The following is a 13290-nucleotide window of genomic DNA, read 5'->3' on the forward strand; positions in this document are numbered from 1 at the left end:
ATATATATATATATATATATATATATCATTATCGGCGCATTTTCCATTCACGTAACCAAACGGCAGAATTTTCCAAGAAAATTGTTGCTTTGCTCTCTCCGAGTGAAATCTCTCACTCTCTCCCTCCCTCTCTCTCAAGTTCATCTTGGAGAACACATAAGAATTCGATTATTTTTCATTTGCGTTTCCTCGCAGATCGGTTTGTGATTAATTTGAACATTTCGATCTTGGCGCGAGTTTCTAGATCATCTCTTAAAACCCTAGGCTCGATCGAGCATTTCTCGCTAACTTCGGATTGATTGTTGACGACTTGACACCTGACAGATTCGTCGGTTCCGGCTTCTCTAGGACTTGCGGTTATCTTCTTTACTGGTTTTAGTTGTAAAGATCGTTGGTGAGATTTGGTTTCTTGTCTCTAGCTTTCGAAGATCGAGAGAAATTTGCGATGAATAGCAGAGGACGGTATCCATCTGGGGTTGAAGCGGGACGTGGAACAGCGTCTCGGTCGAGAGGTCAGCGGCAGCAGCCTCAACAGTACGCTCAGCGAGGGTACGCACAGGTGCCCCAACAGCAGCGGCAGTGGACCAGAGTCGCTCGGCTTCCTGGAAACGCCAGCGAAGTTGATGTTGACAATGTCGAGAAGACGGTTCATTCCGACGACAGTGATACTACGTACGGTATTCTCTCTTCTGCGATTCTCGTAGGAAACTACTTGGCAGAACAGTGGAATAAGGTTTGCTTTATATAAATGATATTGGCCTTGGAGGACAAGAATGAGTGTCAAGAATGTGTTTTTGGTGTAGAGAATTGCCCCCTTGTTTTCGTCTTAATCGAGTTGAAGTTCTATGTTTTTTTTTTAAATCTCACGGATTGTGCGTTGTCTTCTACTTATCAGTAGCCAGGACTTAAGGCCGCCACCTCCAGATACTCGTCATAGGACAGAGGTGTGTTTCCTTGTCAATAAACGATGGTTTGGGTTTGTTGTTCTTGTTTGCAAGAGTCTTTCGTGGAAGTAGACGCTTCTTTCTCAGCATTATGTACTAAAGCTGGATAAATGGACGTCCATCTGATGGTTTGGGTTTGTACTTGTTTCGAGATAACGTTTTCCCCTTGTTGTCTGCAGGACGTGACAACCACCAAGGGAAATGACTTTGAAGATTACTTTTTGAAAAGAGAGTTGCTCATGGGAATATATGAGAAAGGTTTTCAAAAGCCGTCTCCTGTACAGGAAGAAAGCATTCCAATTGCCTTGACCGGCAGCGATATTCTTGCTAGATCCAAAAATGGGACAGGAAAGACTGCTGCATTTTGCATTCCGGCCCTCGAGAAAATTGATCCTGATAACAATGTCATCCAAGGTTCTTTGTTTACATGTCGAAAATCTTCTCTGTTTGAAGTTTCTCTCCGCTATTTTTCTTATTCATACTTGTCTGTCCAGTTTCTTAGCACAAATTGGAGATTACTACAGTGAAAGCATTGACGGAGTGCCTTTTCAACATGCAATATTTAGACCGTCTATTATGAAAAACTGGCTTTTTTTTTGCCTCTGTACGACTTTGTTTATCTGTCTTCTTAATGCAGCTGTGATCCTGGTCCCGACCCGCGAGTTGGCCCTTCAGACATCACAGGTTTGCAAGGAGCTTGGCAAGCATTTGAAGATACAGGTTATGGTCACCACTGGCGGTACCAGTTTGAGAGATGATATCATGCGATTATATCAAACTGTTCATCTGCTTGTTGCAACTCCTGGAAGAATCTTAGATCTGGCTAAAAAGGGCGTTTGCGCCTTGGAAGATTGTGCAATGTTTGTACTGGATGAGGTGAGTGCCTGGTAGTTTTCCCTAGCAATTCCATTTTTCAGTTAATTTATTTCTCCAGTGTGTCTTAGCTGAGAAAAAGAGCTGCTGTTGAAGATACTACAAAATGGATTCTATCACATGTGCAGGCAGAGTCATGGATATTTCATTTGTAGTATCTGAATAATGCTCGTCTATTTGGGTTTTCATATCATGGTTTTAAAGTTCTGACTCATTACAAATATATTTTATTAGGCCGACAAGCTTTTGTCTGCAGAGATTCAACCTTCAATAGAGCAATTGATACAGTTCCTGCCAGAAAATCGCCAGATTCTGTTGTTTTCAGCTACATTCCCTCTGACCATGAAGGACTTTACGAAGAGATATCTGCGGAAGCCCTACGTTATTAATCTCATGAATGAACTCCCACTAAAGGGTGTCACGCAATATTATGCTTATGTTGAAGAAAGGCAGAAGGTGCACTGCCTATGCACTCTTTTCTCTAAGGTTAGATGTCCTGACAGACCCTGTTACCACACGTTATTCTATTACTTGATTTGGATTGCTTAGAAGAAATTATTGTTTATTTTTTAATGCAGCTGCAAATAAATCAATCAATCGTCTTTTGCAACTCTGTCGCTCGGGTGGAGCTGTTGGCCAAGAAAATCACAGAACTAGGCTATTCATGTTTCTATATTCACTCAAATATGCTTCAAGACCATCGGAACAGGGTGTTCCATGATTTCCGCAATGGTGCATGCAGAAATCTTGTCTGCACTGGTATGTTTGTTTTTTTTTTTTTGTGTGCTGTGTGTTTATCAAATTGAGAAAACTGAATTTGAAGAGATTGGTGCAGATCTGTGTACGCGTGGAATCGATATCCAATCTGTGAATGTGGTTATTAACTTTGATTTTCCGAAGAGCACAGAAACGTATCTGCACAGGGTAGGCCTTGTAGCTTGTGTAAGTAAAGTTTCCAGGAGTAAGAGAGTAATGAGTTTGAGCAATTTGCGTGCATTTTTTGACAGATAGGTAGATCAGGAAGGTTTGGACACCTGGGGCTTGCGGTGAATTTGATAACATCCAAGGACCGATTCAAGTTGTAAGTGTGTGTGTGTGTGAGTGTCATATACAATATCTGGTGTTTGAATATGTCGGTAAACCAATCCATCCGAACGGTTGATTTAAAAAAACAAAAACAGGTATAGGACGGAGCAAGAACTTGGAGCAGAGATCAAGCCAATTCCTGTTAGTATTGATCAGGCAATCTATTGCCGGTAACTTCGGAGCCTCTGCCTTACTCTCCATACAACAGAGGCGAGTTCTCTCTCTCTCTCTCTCTCTCTCTCTCTCTCTCTCTCTCTCTCCCAACACACACACACACATGATGGATAACATCATTGTTGTTGGGCACTACTCTGTTCAGGTGTTTGAGGAATTGGCTAACCACACAGAAGGTCGATCTCTACACTCAGTCTCTTAGTTTTTTGTACGTGGGGTTATTAGATATAGTTTGCGTCGCAGTTATGTGACTTAGCGATCTTCTTCCACCAATGGGTTTTGTTTTTCTTAGGGGGAGGGTTGGTTTTCAAACTTCGTCCACCCAGAAGCTCCGTTCTTGTTGGGGCCTTTGTCTGAATTTTGTCTTGTAGGAGATTTGGGTTTATTGGCCAGGCTCTGTATATATTTGTATTAGAGCTAACCCCAACCCACGTTTATGAGATTCTCCCCACAATCACCTAATCCCACGCCTCTTCTTTCCTCTCTTTTTTTTTTTAATTTTTAAAAAAGCTACCTACTTTCAATTAATTACTTAAAGTCATCAACTATATATTTTACATTAAAAAAAATACAATCTTTATGTTTATATTGGTTTAAGATGATGTGGCGCATAGAAATCCATATAGAAAAAAAATTAAAGGCAAAAGATTTAAATCTGTCATGTAATCATTTGAAAAAATAAATATCCGCATCATGTTACATAATGATGTAGTTTTATATATTAAAAAAGAAGAAAAATTCTAAAAAAACTTGTGCTCATATGCCATCAACCACGATCCAAGAAAAGTCTCACCGAATCTTCATCCTTTTTTTTATCAATAATCTATCTTTTTCGTTCATCGTCAAGCAATGCGATTGAAGGGTCTGCAAAAGTTTCAAATCATATATATATATATATATATATATAGAAGGAGCAGATGAGTGATGATATTGCTCTTCGATTATCACAAACCCAGACTAAGCTATTATTACTGTTCTGCCCCTATGTGCCTTTTGATTTTTCACTTCTCCAGCTCGGTTATATATTGGACAATTGTATGGCAAATGCAAAACACGATTGATGCTTCAGAAATTTACTTTTGAACACCCAAATACCTCGCCATAAAAAAAAAAACAAAAAAAGAGAAATATACATTACAGACAGTGTCTGATCAAAGCTCTGAACGAAGATCCTGTTTGAAAGAGAAGGTTTACAGCTGAAAAACTTACAATGATTTAAGAAAAGAAAAAAAATCATCAGGGCTTAGAAACATCCACAGGTCGCCTTGGGGATATTTCCGGTGGCTCTGTATTTGGCAGCCATTTCCTCGGCCTTGAGCTTCTCTTCTCCGCGTTTGGCTTCGGCCATTGCCCTCTTCTCCTCTGCTTCCTTGTGGATCGCTGCCACCTTGTTCTTCATCCTCTCTCCATATTCCGCCTTCTTCTTCTCCAGTTGCTCCTGTCAAAACAACATCACTCTCACCATGTCTGAACTCTGAACTGAATCATAGATATCACGAATCTAAGAAAGACAAACAAAAGTCCACCTCGATCTTCTTCAGCTCGGCTTCAATGGCTGCCTTTTTGCTGTTCTCCCATGCAAGAACGGCGGAGATCTTCTTCTGAGCCCTGCCCGAACCAATAAATCCGTTAGAACCCAACCATAAGCTACTGTTGAATATGTAAGTCCGGGAGGAGAGCATATGTCTTTACTTGTTCTCGGCCTTTGTCTTCTCGCTATCTTCCCACGCCTTGATGAACGACAGTCTCTTCTCCTTTTCCAGATCTGCTAGAACAACGTCTGACAACAACAACAACACGAATACGGCCAATGTTTTAACTATGAAGCAAAGAGAAGAAACTTGTCCGAGCATGATGTTCAGTTCACCTCACCTCTGTCAATTGAACCACCGGATGAACTTTTCTTCTGTTCAGGCTCTTCCGGTTCTGTAAATCAACGACCAAAGAAGTTCACGCAGATATCACGAAACAGATGAGCTTACATACACGTGTGTATGTATATGTGCATGTATTGGGAGAGAGAGAAAGAGATTACTCTCGATGACGGCTAGGGCTTTTGAGTCGTCAGGCTTCTTCTCCTCGGCCGGAGCCGTAGCCGCCGGCGATTCTGCTTCGACCTTGATGTTCTTCTGCTCCCCCGCCATTGGCTCTCAACAGAAGAACAACTAAATTTTCCTCTTCCCCACAAAAAAAAACGAAAAAGGAAAAAAAAAACAGAAACCGAACCTAAAAAAAAGTGGATAAATCAGATTTTTCCCGAGAGGAAAGAGACCTTATATCCTCTCCATCATGTGGTACGGTGCAGCGTATTTCCCGCGTGCGGTGTGTGTGAGCCGCTCGTTTCCTTAGCCGTTGATCTTCTATGCCGCATGATCCAACGGCTGTGAACCGCTTTTTGTTGTAAATTAGCGTAAGCACAGATGCATGTGATTGGAATTCATCGTGCCGACAGGTAAAGCGGTTAATGAGTGCCACGTAAGCCATCGAAATAATGTAAGATTACCAAGGAGCGCGTGGTGCTACCGCTTTTTTGGTCCGTCGTGAGACCTTGATGTTCTTCTGCTCCTCCGCCATTGGCTCTCAACAGAAGAACAACTAAATTTTCCTCTTCCCCACAAAAAAAAAACGAAAAAGGAAAAAAAAAACAGAAACAGAACCTAAAAAAAAGTGGATAAATCAGATTTTTCCCGAGAGGAAAGAGACCTTATATCCTCTCCATCATGTGGTACGGTGCAGCGTATTTCCCGCGTGCGGTGTGTGTGAGCCGCTCGTTTCCTTAGCCGTTGATCTTCTATGCCGCATGATCCAACGGCTGTGAACCGCTTTTTGTTGTAAATTAGCGTAAGCACAGATGCATGTGATTGGAATTCATCGTGCCGACAGGTAAAGCGGTTAATGAGTGCCACGTAAGCCATCGAAATAATGTAAGATTACCAAGGAGCGCGTGGTGCTACCGCTTTTTTGGTCCGTCGTGATTAATTTTAAACTCGATGGGTTAGGAGAGCGTGTATGAGACGCGCAGATGGAGAAGCGCGTGGAAAAAGGAAGGAAGAAAAGTATTTTTGGTCTTTGTTAGATATGGACCCGCATGATTGGATCTGGTTGGTTGTCTCGCTGGCAGATTACCCGAGATTTTCTCCATTTTATTTTATATATATATATAATGGGCCAAACCCGTTGAGGTTTCTAACTGTTTTGGGCCTGTTTCTCTTTTCGGCCCATAAAGTTTTCACATAGGAAAGCCCGGTCCACCTAAATCCGATGCTTGTAGGATTTATTAATAGATGATCGAATGGAAAACCATTGGATTCGGACTGTTGAAATCGAAATGTAAATAGAGCAATAAATATATGTTTTTTGCATAGCAGCTTTAAAAGGTTATAATCTGTGATATAATATATGTTTATGGAATAAGACGTGCTATATATAAAATTGTTAGTTTATATAATATAAGCATATTAATGGTTTATCCCGCCATGCCGTCCGACAGTGTCATAGATTCATCTATATATTTTTTAATTAATTTGTGCTTAGTATACGCACGACAGTACGCACAAACGTTGATAAGGTAACATCATTAATCACATTCACGTAATTTTTTTTTTTTTTTCCTAACAAAACATGTCTTGCCTATTTTGAAAACCACATGTTATGATTTTTGAATATCATCATCATAAGTAGGGCTGAGCATTTCGGTTTGGTACTTAAGAACCGGACCGAACCGAACCGTTAAAACGGTATTTTTCCCGACCCCAAATCCCTGTTATTTTTCGAAGGGTATCATTTTTAGAGAACCGAATTTTCCCGGAACCGAACCGAGCTGAACTTTAAAAATCCCGAAAAAACCGAATATTTTTAAAGGAAATCTATCATTTTTTTAATAAAATTCAGAACCGAACCGATACCGAAACCGAACCGAACCGAATACAATAAAAAACTCGATTGGTACCTATTTTTGTAAAACCGAAAGAACCGAACCATTCCGTCCCGAACCCGAACCGTTTTCCGAAACGCTCACCCCTAATCATAAGTCCCGAAACCCGCTATGTTTGGGCTGAATCGGGTCAGACTTCCACTACAAAAAACACTCATATTTCCGACGAAAATATCCGTCGCACGAAAGAAGAAATTCCGTCGGTATTTTTAGTTTGCGACGGACATCGACGGAATAAGTTCCGTCCGTTAATGGTTGTCGCAAACACATCCCGATCGTGCATCCGTCGCATATTTGCGACGGAAACAACCGTCGTAAGTCAGTCGTTTTTTGCGACGGAATATTCCGCCGGGAAAAGCGACGGACTAACTGTCGCAATCTAGTCGATATGCCTGACGAAAACTCCGTCGTTTTTCCATGGTAAACGCGACGGAAATTCCGTCGTTCAGTCGTCGCTCTGACCGACGGAATCTCCGTCTAATTCCGTCGGATAGTACGACGGATCATCCATCGCATAATAGTCGCAAAGAGGGACGGGAGGATTGGTCAGATAATAGTCGCAAATTAGCGACGGCTTATAACGACGGATAGTTCCGTCGCAGCTATGGAAAGCGACAGAAGATTTCCGTAGGATTATTCCGTATGCGACGGATTATTCCGTCGCATAAGAAATTTTTTTCGAAAAAAAATAAAAAAAATCGTTTAAAAAAAATAATTATACATTTGTAAATTGTTTTATATATTACAAATTGAAAAAAAAAAACCGAAATTGTTTTATATATTACAAAATTGAAATCTAACGAAATAAATTGTCCGGAAAATCATCGAGATTTTGGGGATGTTGCTCGTCTTGATGAACCGATGGATCGGGATTGACGGCGGGACTCGGAGCAGACGAACCGGCGGAATCGGTCGGAGGCATAAAACGTTGCATCATCTCCTCTAACCGAGCGATCTTCGCCTGAGCTGCATCAAACTGAGCAATCTTCTCCCGAGCAGCTACAAGTTCCGCAGAAGTCTCCTCGTGTTTTCTCTTCAGCTCCTCGACTTCACGCGTCAGAGATACATGACGTACCACAGACGACGAAGATGCGTCACCACCCCCGAGCTGACTCGCCAACGCACCAATCCCGTAAATCCGACCTTTCGCATCGGGAGGAACGACCTTCAAAACAATGTGTAAATAATATTTAAACTCTAACTTGTTATATTATTTAAAATACAAAAATTACCTCGAGATACAAGCTGTTGATTTCCTGCGGAGTCAATTGCGTTGAACCGCTGCTCTCGTCCATCGTCATTCGATCGGTAATCTTCGATTGAATGGCCTCTTCAATTTCTTGGGCACGATGATCTACGTACGTCCCATCCGATCGACGATGCGTGTCTTGTAAGACACGCAGAGCAGACGGTTGAACGCCTTCTTTCTCGGCCTAAACAAGTTATACAAAAATATTAGTAAAATTTAAAAACAAATAAATCAATTTTCACAAAATACTTACAATATTGAGAGCAACTTTAGCAAACAATCTTCTCCCCGCAGTGTGAGTTCCTGGGGCACGATCGGAAGCAGACTTCGCCTTTCAATTCGTCGATGCGATCCGACTCTTCTCTTGAGATTCCTCTGAATCCCATATTACCTCCAGCTGCGCCCAGATGTCTAAACTAATCCAGTCCGGCTTCTTCCGCAAGAATTTCAACCTATAAAGGTTATCTCGCAATCTCGCACCGAGACAATCCTTCCACGCACAATGGACGACATCATGCACATAAGGATCCCACAAATAAGATTGCTTTAAACAATATGTGTTAGATATTTAATACTAAAAAAGATATATTAAACAAAAAACGAACAAGTTAAGACAATACCGCAAAAATGGTTATTTTCTATATCCCTCTTTGATTGAATCTCTTTGGAGACTTAGGATTCATGAGTAGATGGATTGCCATTGAATGAGAGTGAATGTTTTGGATTGATGAATGGATTTTAATGCTCTCTTGGGATGAAAATCCCTTGAGTTGATTTTAGAGTCTTGGTTCCGACTCTTCTCTTGAGATTCCTCTGAATCCCATATTACCTCCAGCTGCGCCCAGATGTCTAAACTAATCCAGTCCGGCTTCTTCCGCAAGAATTTCAACCTATAAAGGTTATCTCGCAATCTCGCACCGAGACAATCCTTCCACGCACGATGGACGATATCATGCACAGAAGGATCCCAGTAATAAGATTGCTTTAAACAATATGTGTTAGTTATTTAATACTAAAAAAGATATATTAAACAAAAAACGAACAAGTTAAGACAATACCGCAAAAGCAGCAAACCATCGTGCCAAGACATCTTGCGGGACCCGAGAGATGCTACGCCATGGGCCATGATAAGGGATTTAGGCTACAGATTCCTAGCATGCGATCATATCGATCTAGGGTTTGGTTTACTAGGTTTCATGCAGCGGAAGGATAATCTAAACCTAGTCAAACGTCACACGCAACCAAAATCATCCGTAAAACCCCGACAGATCGTGTATATCACCGTAGGAATCGAATACTTACCTCTTTCCTGAAGATCTGAAAGTAGCGATCGATCCAGGGCCTGTTTTAATCACCAAGAGCTGAAAGTACAGCTCCTCTACACGTATCCACACCGACGGGAAGGATTCCCGATCTTCTCCCCGCAGTGTGAGTTCCTGGGGCACGGTCGGAAGCAGACTTCGCCTTTCGATTCGTCGATGCGATCCGACTCTTCTCTTGAGATTCCTCTGAATCCCATATTACCTCCAGCTGCGCCCAGATGTCTAAACTAATCCAGTCCGGCTTCTTCCGCAAGAATTTCAACCTATAAAGGTTATCTCGCAATCTCGCACCGAGACAATCCTTCCACGCACGATGGACGATATCATGCACAGAAGGATCCCAGTAATAAGATTGCTTTAAACAATATGTGTTAGTTATTTAATACTAAAAAAGATATATTAAACCAAAAACGAACAAGTTAAGACAATACCGCAAAAGCAGCAAACCATCGTGCCAAGACATCTTGCGGGACCCGAGAGATGCTACGCCATGGGCCATGATAATCAGAACGGTAGATCGTTTTGATACTCTCAACCAACTGATCATTCCGATCAAACCTATGATATTCAAAAACATTAATTAAGTTGAACGATGGACGATTTTAATCGGAAACGAAAGTGGTGTTAGAATATACTTACCACAACGCTCCATCAACCGAATCAGGATTGATACAAGGTTGTTGTCGTCGACTCTCTGATGCTGGGATCTCTCTAAGAGAGATCCCAGCATAAACAGAGCGATGGCCGGAACCTCCGGCCTCAAATGAAGCCTGGGGAGTACCCTGACCAGTGAAACGTTGATCCAACTGCAGTGGATCAGGGGTTCGTTGACTTTGGATCGCTGGTGATCCAACACCACGACCACGGAATCGAGTGTTGTTCCCGCTATGACTACCAGAACGAGAACTCGAACCACGTCTTTCGTGACTCATCTACAAAGTTGGTTAGAATTTCGTATCAAATAGGTAAAAAAACTCTAAACTCCAAACGAAACCCCAAATACTAACCCTAACCCTAAACCCTAAACCCCAAACGAAACCCCAAATACTAACCCTAACCCCAAATACTAACCCTAACCCTAAACCCTAAACCACAACCCTAACCCTAACCCTAACCCTAACAGATCCGAAACGAAACCCTAACAGATCCGAAACCCTAACAGATCCGAAACCCTAACAGATCCGAAACCCTAACACATCCGAAAACCTATCCGGGAACACATACGAAACACATACATCCGAAACCCTAGATTCATAAACCCTAACCGTCGGCCTTCGAAACGAAACGAAACGAAACACGTACAGAACGAAACACATACGAAACGAAACTAAACAAACCGAACAGATCAAAACACAAATTAACTGAACAGATCGAAACATATAAAAGAATCCGAAATCTAAAAAACTTACGGCGGAGAGAGCCGAACAGATGACGGGAAAGGCGACGAATCCGGCGGGGAGAGCGGCCACGAACACGGCGGTGCGAGTGGCGACGAATCCCGGCGGTGAGAGCGGCGAGAGAGATTGAACATGGCGGTGCGAGTAAACTTCGCGATTCGGAGGGAAAGATTGAGTTCTGGCTGTTTATTAAATTCTGCGACGGAAATATCCGTCGGTAATGGGTCGGAATAATTAAACGCGTCGGTGACACGTCACCAAACGCACGGACTTTCCCTCGTAACATAAAGCAAATTATTTCAGCGACGGATAACCCCGTCGCGTTGAATCGGAATCATTAAACGCGACGGAAATTCCGTCGTAATTGTGCGTTTCCCGAAAAACTCTGCATGATCTGACATTTCTGAACCGTGCGACGGAATGATCCGTCGATATGTGGTCGGAATCTCAGACCGCAAGCGACGGAATTTCCGTCGTAATTGTGCGTTTCCCAAAAAACTCTGCATGATCAGACGTTTCTGAACCGTGCGACGGCAACGTCCGTCGGTAATTGTCGGAATCTCAAACCAATAGCGACGGAAGTTCCGTCGTAATTGTGCGTTTCCCGAAAAACTGTGCATGTGTGACGTTTCTGACATGTCTGAACCTTGCGATGGAAAGTTCCGTCACATTCCGTCGGTATTTCGTTATTATTAAAAAAAAATAAAAAATGTAAAATACAAATATTATTCAAACGATCCATGTTCTGAAGTGCCGGTCGTTTCTTCATTCGAATCTTCGGTGTTGTCGGCGTTATCATCGTTTCTAACCTCTAACTCCTCAAATTCTGCATTCGGTAATGTTAGTCTCTCAATATTGATTGGGTCATCAAGTCGTACAGCAACCCTTATATCTTCGTCTTGAAGAGGAATGTGGTCGGAATCTTTATCGTTAAATATAGTGCCTCTTGGGGTGATCTTCACAACAGCCCTCCAGTCGACATCATTTCTTCGCTTTACCTTCTTCGGGTATGGTACAAAACAGACCTGGTCAGCTTGAGATGCCATAATAAATGGATCATACTTTGCATATCGACGAGTATAACAGATGTCAACGATGCCTGATTTGTTGATCCGGATTCCGCGACCATATGTTGAATCAAACCAATCACATCTAAACATCATTACTTGTAAGTCGACATGTCCAAGATACTCAAGCTGCATAATTTGTTGTAAAGTACCATAAAAATCTGGTTCATCACCGGAAGCGCAGTAGTTCGAGCCTTTAACACATACTCTGTAGTTGAGGGTTGAACGATGTTCTCCGTGTTCATATGTATGAAAAACATAACCCCTGGTAAAGAAAATCGGCCAACATTTGAGTCGACGAAGTGGACCTTGCACTAATTCGTATAACCATAACGGATGATCTTCGGATGACGACTCGATCTGCCAAAAAAAAAATTATTAGTTAATGATACGTACACATATATTATGAAATATAGATGTCGTAATATAACTTACATATTGTTGCAACCATGTTGCAAATCCATTCTCTTTAATCTTGCTCAGTTCTTCAGCAGATATTTGATGACCATAAGTATTATATACTTCATCGTCATAAACCCTGACACATACAGTAAAAATATTATTTACGTAGGAGAGTATATATATTCTCTATATACAGTAATTTGTGTAATGTACTAACCTCTCAAACGGTAGAATATATTCACAATTCAACAATACGTAGGTATGAATGACATGGTAATCTCTGTCAGATAGATATGAATCAGTCGATTTACCACCACATCGCCCTTTTCTGTAGAAAATCTCAGGTATGTCTACATGCATCGAATAAGAGGGTCCATCATCGCACTGGAATGACCGATTCTGACTTCTGTTCTTTGTCAAAACATGATCTTCAAAGTAGTATGATGTGAAGAATGATATCTCCTCATTTATATATTGTTCAGCGATTGATCCTTCCACAAAAGCCTTTTGTTTCGCCTTTTTCTTCAAATGGTACATGAACCGTTCGAACGGATACATCCATCTAAATATACAGAAAAATAATCATTTCAAATACAAATATGAATTATTAATTTATTCATGTATATTAAATAATTAAACAAAAAAGATATAATGTGTTCTGTACGACTTGATGACCCAATCAATATTGAGAGACTAACATTACCGAATGCAGAATTTGAGGAGTTAGAGGTTAGAAACGATGATAACGCCGACAACACCGAAGATTCGAATGAAGAAACGACCGGCACTTCAGAACATGGATCGTTTGAATAATATTTGTATTTTACATTTTTTATTTTTTT

At 41.4% G+C, this 13290-nt stretch overlaps 2 protein-coding genes across 4 annotated transcripts; one reads left to right on the forward strand and one right to left on the reverse strand.

The window, feature by feature from the left end:
• Positions 1–144: 144 nt before the first annotated feature.
• Positions 145–3519, forward strand: LOC104817284 (DEAD-box ATP-dependent RNA helicase 8). 2 transcript variants are annotated; one of them, XM_010546416.2, is made up of 10 exons: positions 145–672; positions 896–944; positions 1124–1358; positions 1582–1820; positions 2052–2303; positions 2396–2576; positions 2653–2741; positions 2825–2898; positions 2999–3113; positions 3223–3519. In XM_010546416.2, exons 1-9 carry the CDS (start codon positions 446–448, stop codon positions 3075–3077), a joined length of 1425 nt encoding a protein of 474 aa, XP_010544718.1. In that variant the 5' UTR covers positions 145–445; the 3' UTR covers positions 3078–3113; positions 3223–3519. The 2 variants fall into 2 exon arrangements, with proteins under 2 accessions (XP_010544718.1, XP_019058506.1); XM_019202961.1 differs by lacking the exon at positions 3223–3519 and having other exon boundaries at positions 2829–2898; positions 2999–3091.
• Positions 3520–4119: 600 nt separating this feature from the next.
• LOC104817285 (remorin) lies at positions 4120–5741 on the reverse strand. 2 transcript variants are annotated; one of them, XM_010546418.1, is made up of 6 exons: positions 5625–5741; positions 5113–5194; positions 4950–5003; positions 4770–4857; positions 4604–4685; positions 4120–4515 (listed from the first exon to the last, which is right to left on the reverse strand). In XM_010546418.1, exons 1-6 carry the CDS (start codon positions 5649–5651, stop codon positions 4321–4323), a joined length of 528 nt encoding a protein of 175 aa, XP_010544720.1. In that variant the 5' UTR covers positions 5652–5741; the 3' UTR covers positions 4120–4320. The 2 variants fall into 2 exon arrangements, with proteins under 2 accessions (XP_010544720.1, XP_010544719.1); XM_010546417.1 differs by lacking the exon at positions 5625–5741 and having other exon boundaries at positions 5113–5284.
• Between the last annotated feature and the right edge of the window lie 7549 nt (positions 5742–13290).

Source organism: Tarenaya hassleriana, unplaced genomic scaffold (genome assembly GCF_000463585.1).
Source record: "Tarenaya hassleriana unplaced genomic scaffold, ASM46358v1 Cleome27, whole genome shotgun sequence".
Classification (NCBI taxonomy): domain Eukaryota; kingdom Viridiplantae; phylum Streptophyta; class Magnoliopsida; order Brassicales; family Cleomaceae; genus Tarenaya; species Tarenaya hassleriana.

Excerpts from the sequence above, each read along its gene's own strand:
- LOC104817284 (XM_010546416.2), top strand. The coding sequence starts at position 446 with ATGAATAGCAGAGGACGGTATCCATCTGGGGTTGAAGCGGGACGTGGA. Across the intron at positions 1,359-1,581 it reads TGATAACAATGTCATCCAAG|CTGTGATCCTGGTCCCGACC; the intron begins GTTCTTTGTTTA and ends TTCTTAATGCAG. Across the intron at positions 2,304-2,395 it reads TATGCACTCTTTTCTCTAAG|CTGCAAATAAATCAATCAAT; the intron begins GTTAGATGTCCT and ends TTTTTAATGCAG.
- LOC104817285 (XM_010546418.1), bottom strand. The coding sequence starts at position 5,651 with ATGGCGGAGGAGCAGAAGAACATCAAG. Across the intron at positions 5,195-5,624 it reads AGGAGCAGAAGAACATCAAG|GTCGAAGCAGAATCGCCGGC; the intron begins GTCTCACGACGG and ends AAGAACATCAAG. Across the intron at positions 5,004-5,112 it reads AGCCCTAGCCGTCATCGAGA|AACCGGAAGAGCCTGAACAG; the intron begins GTAATCTCTTTC and ends GTTGATTTACAG.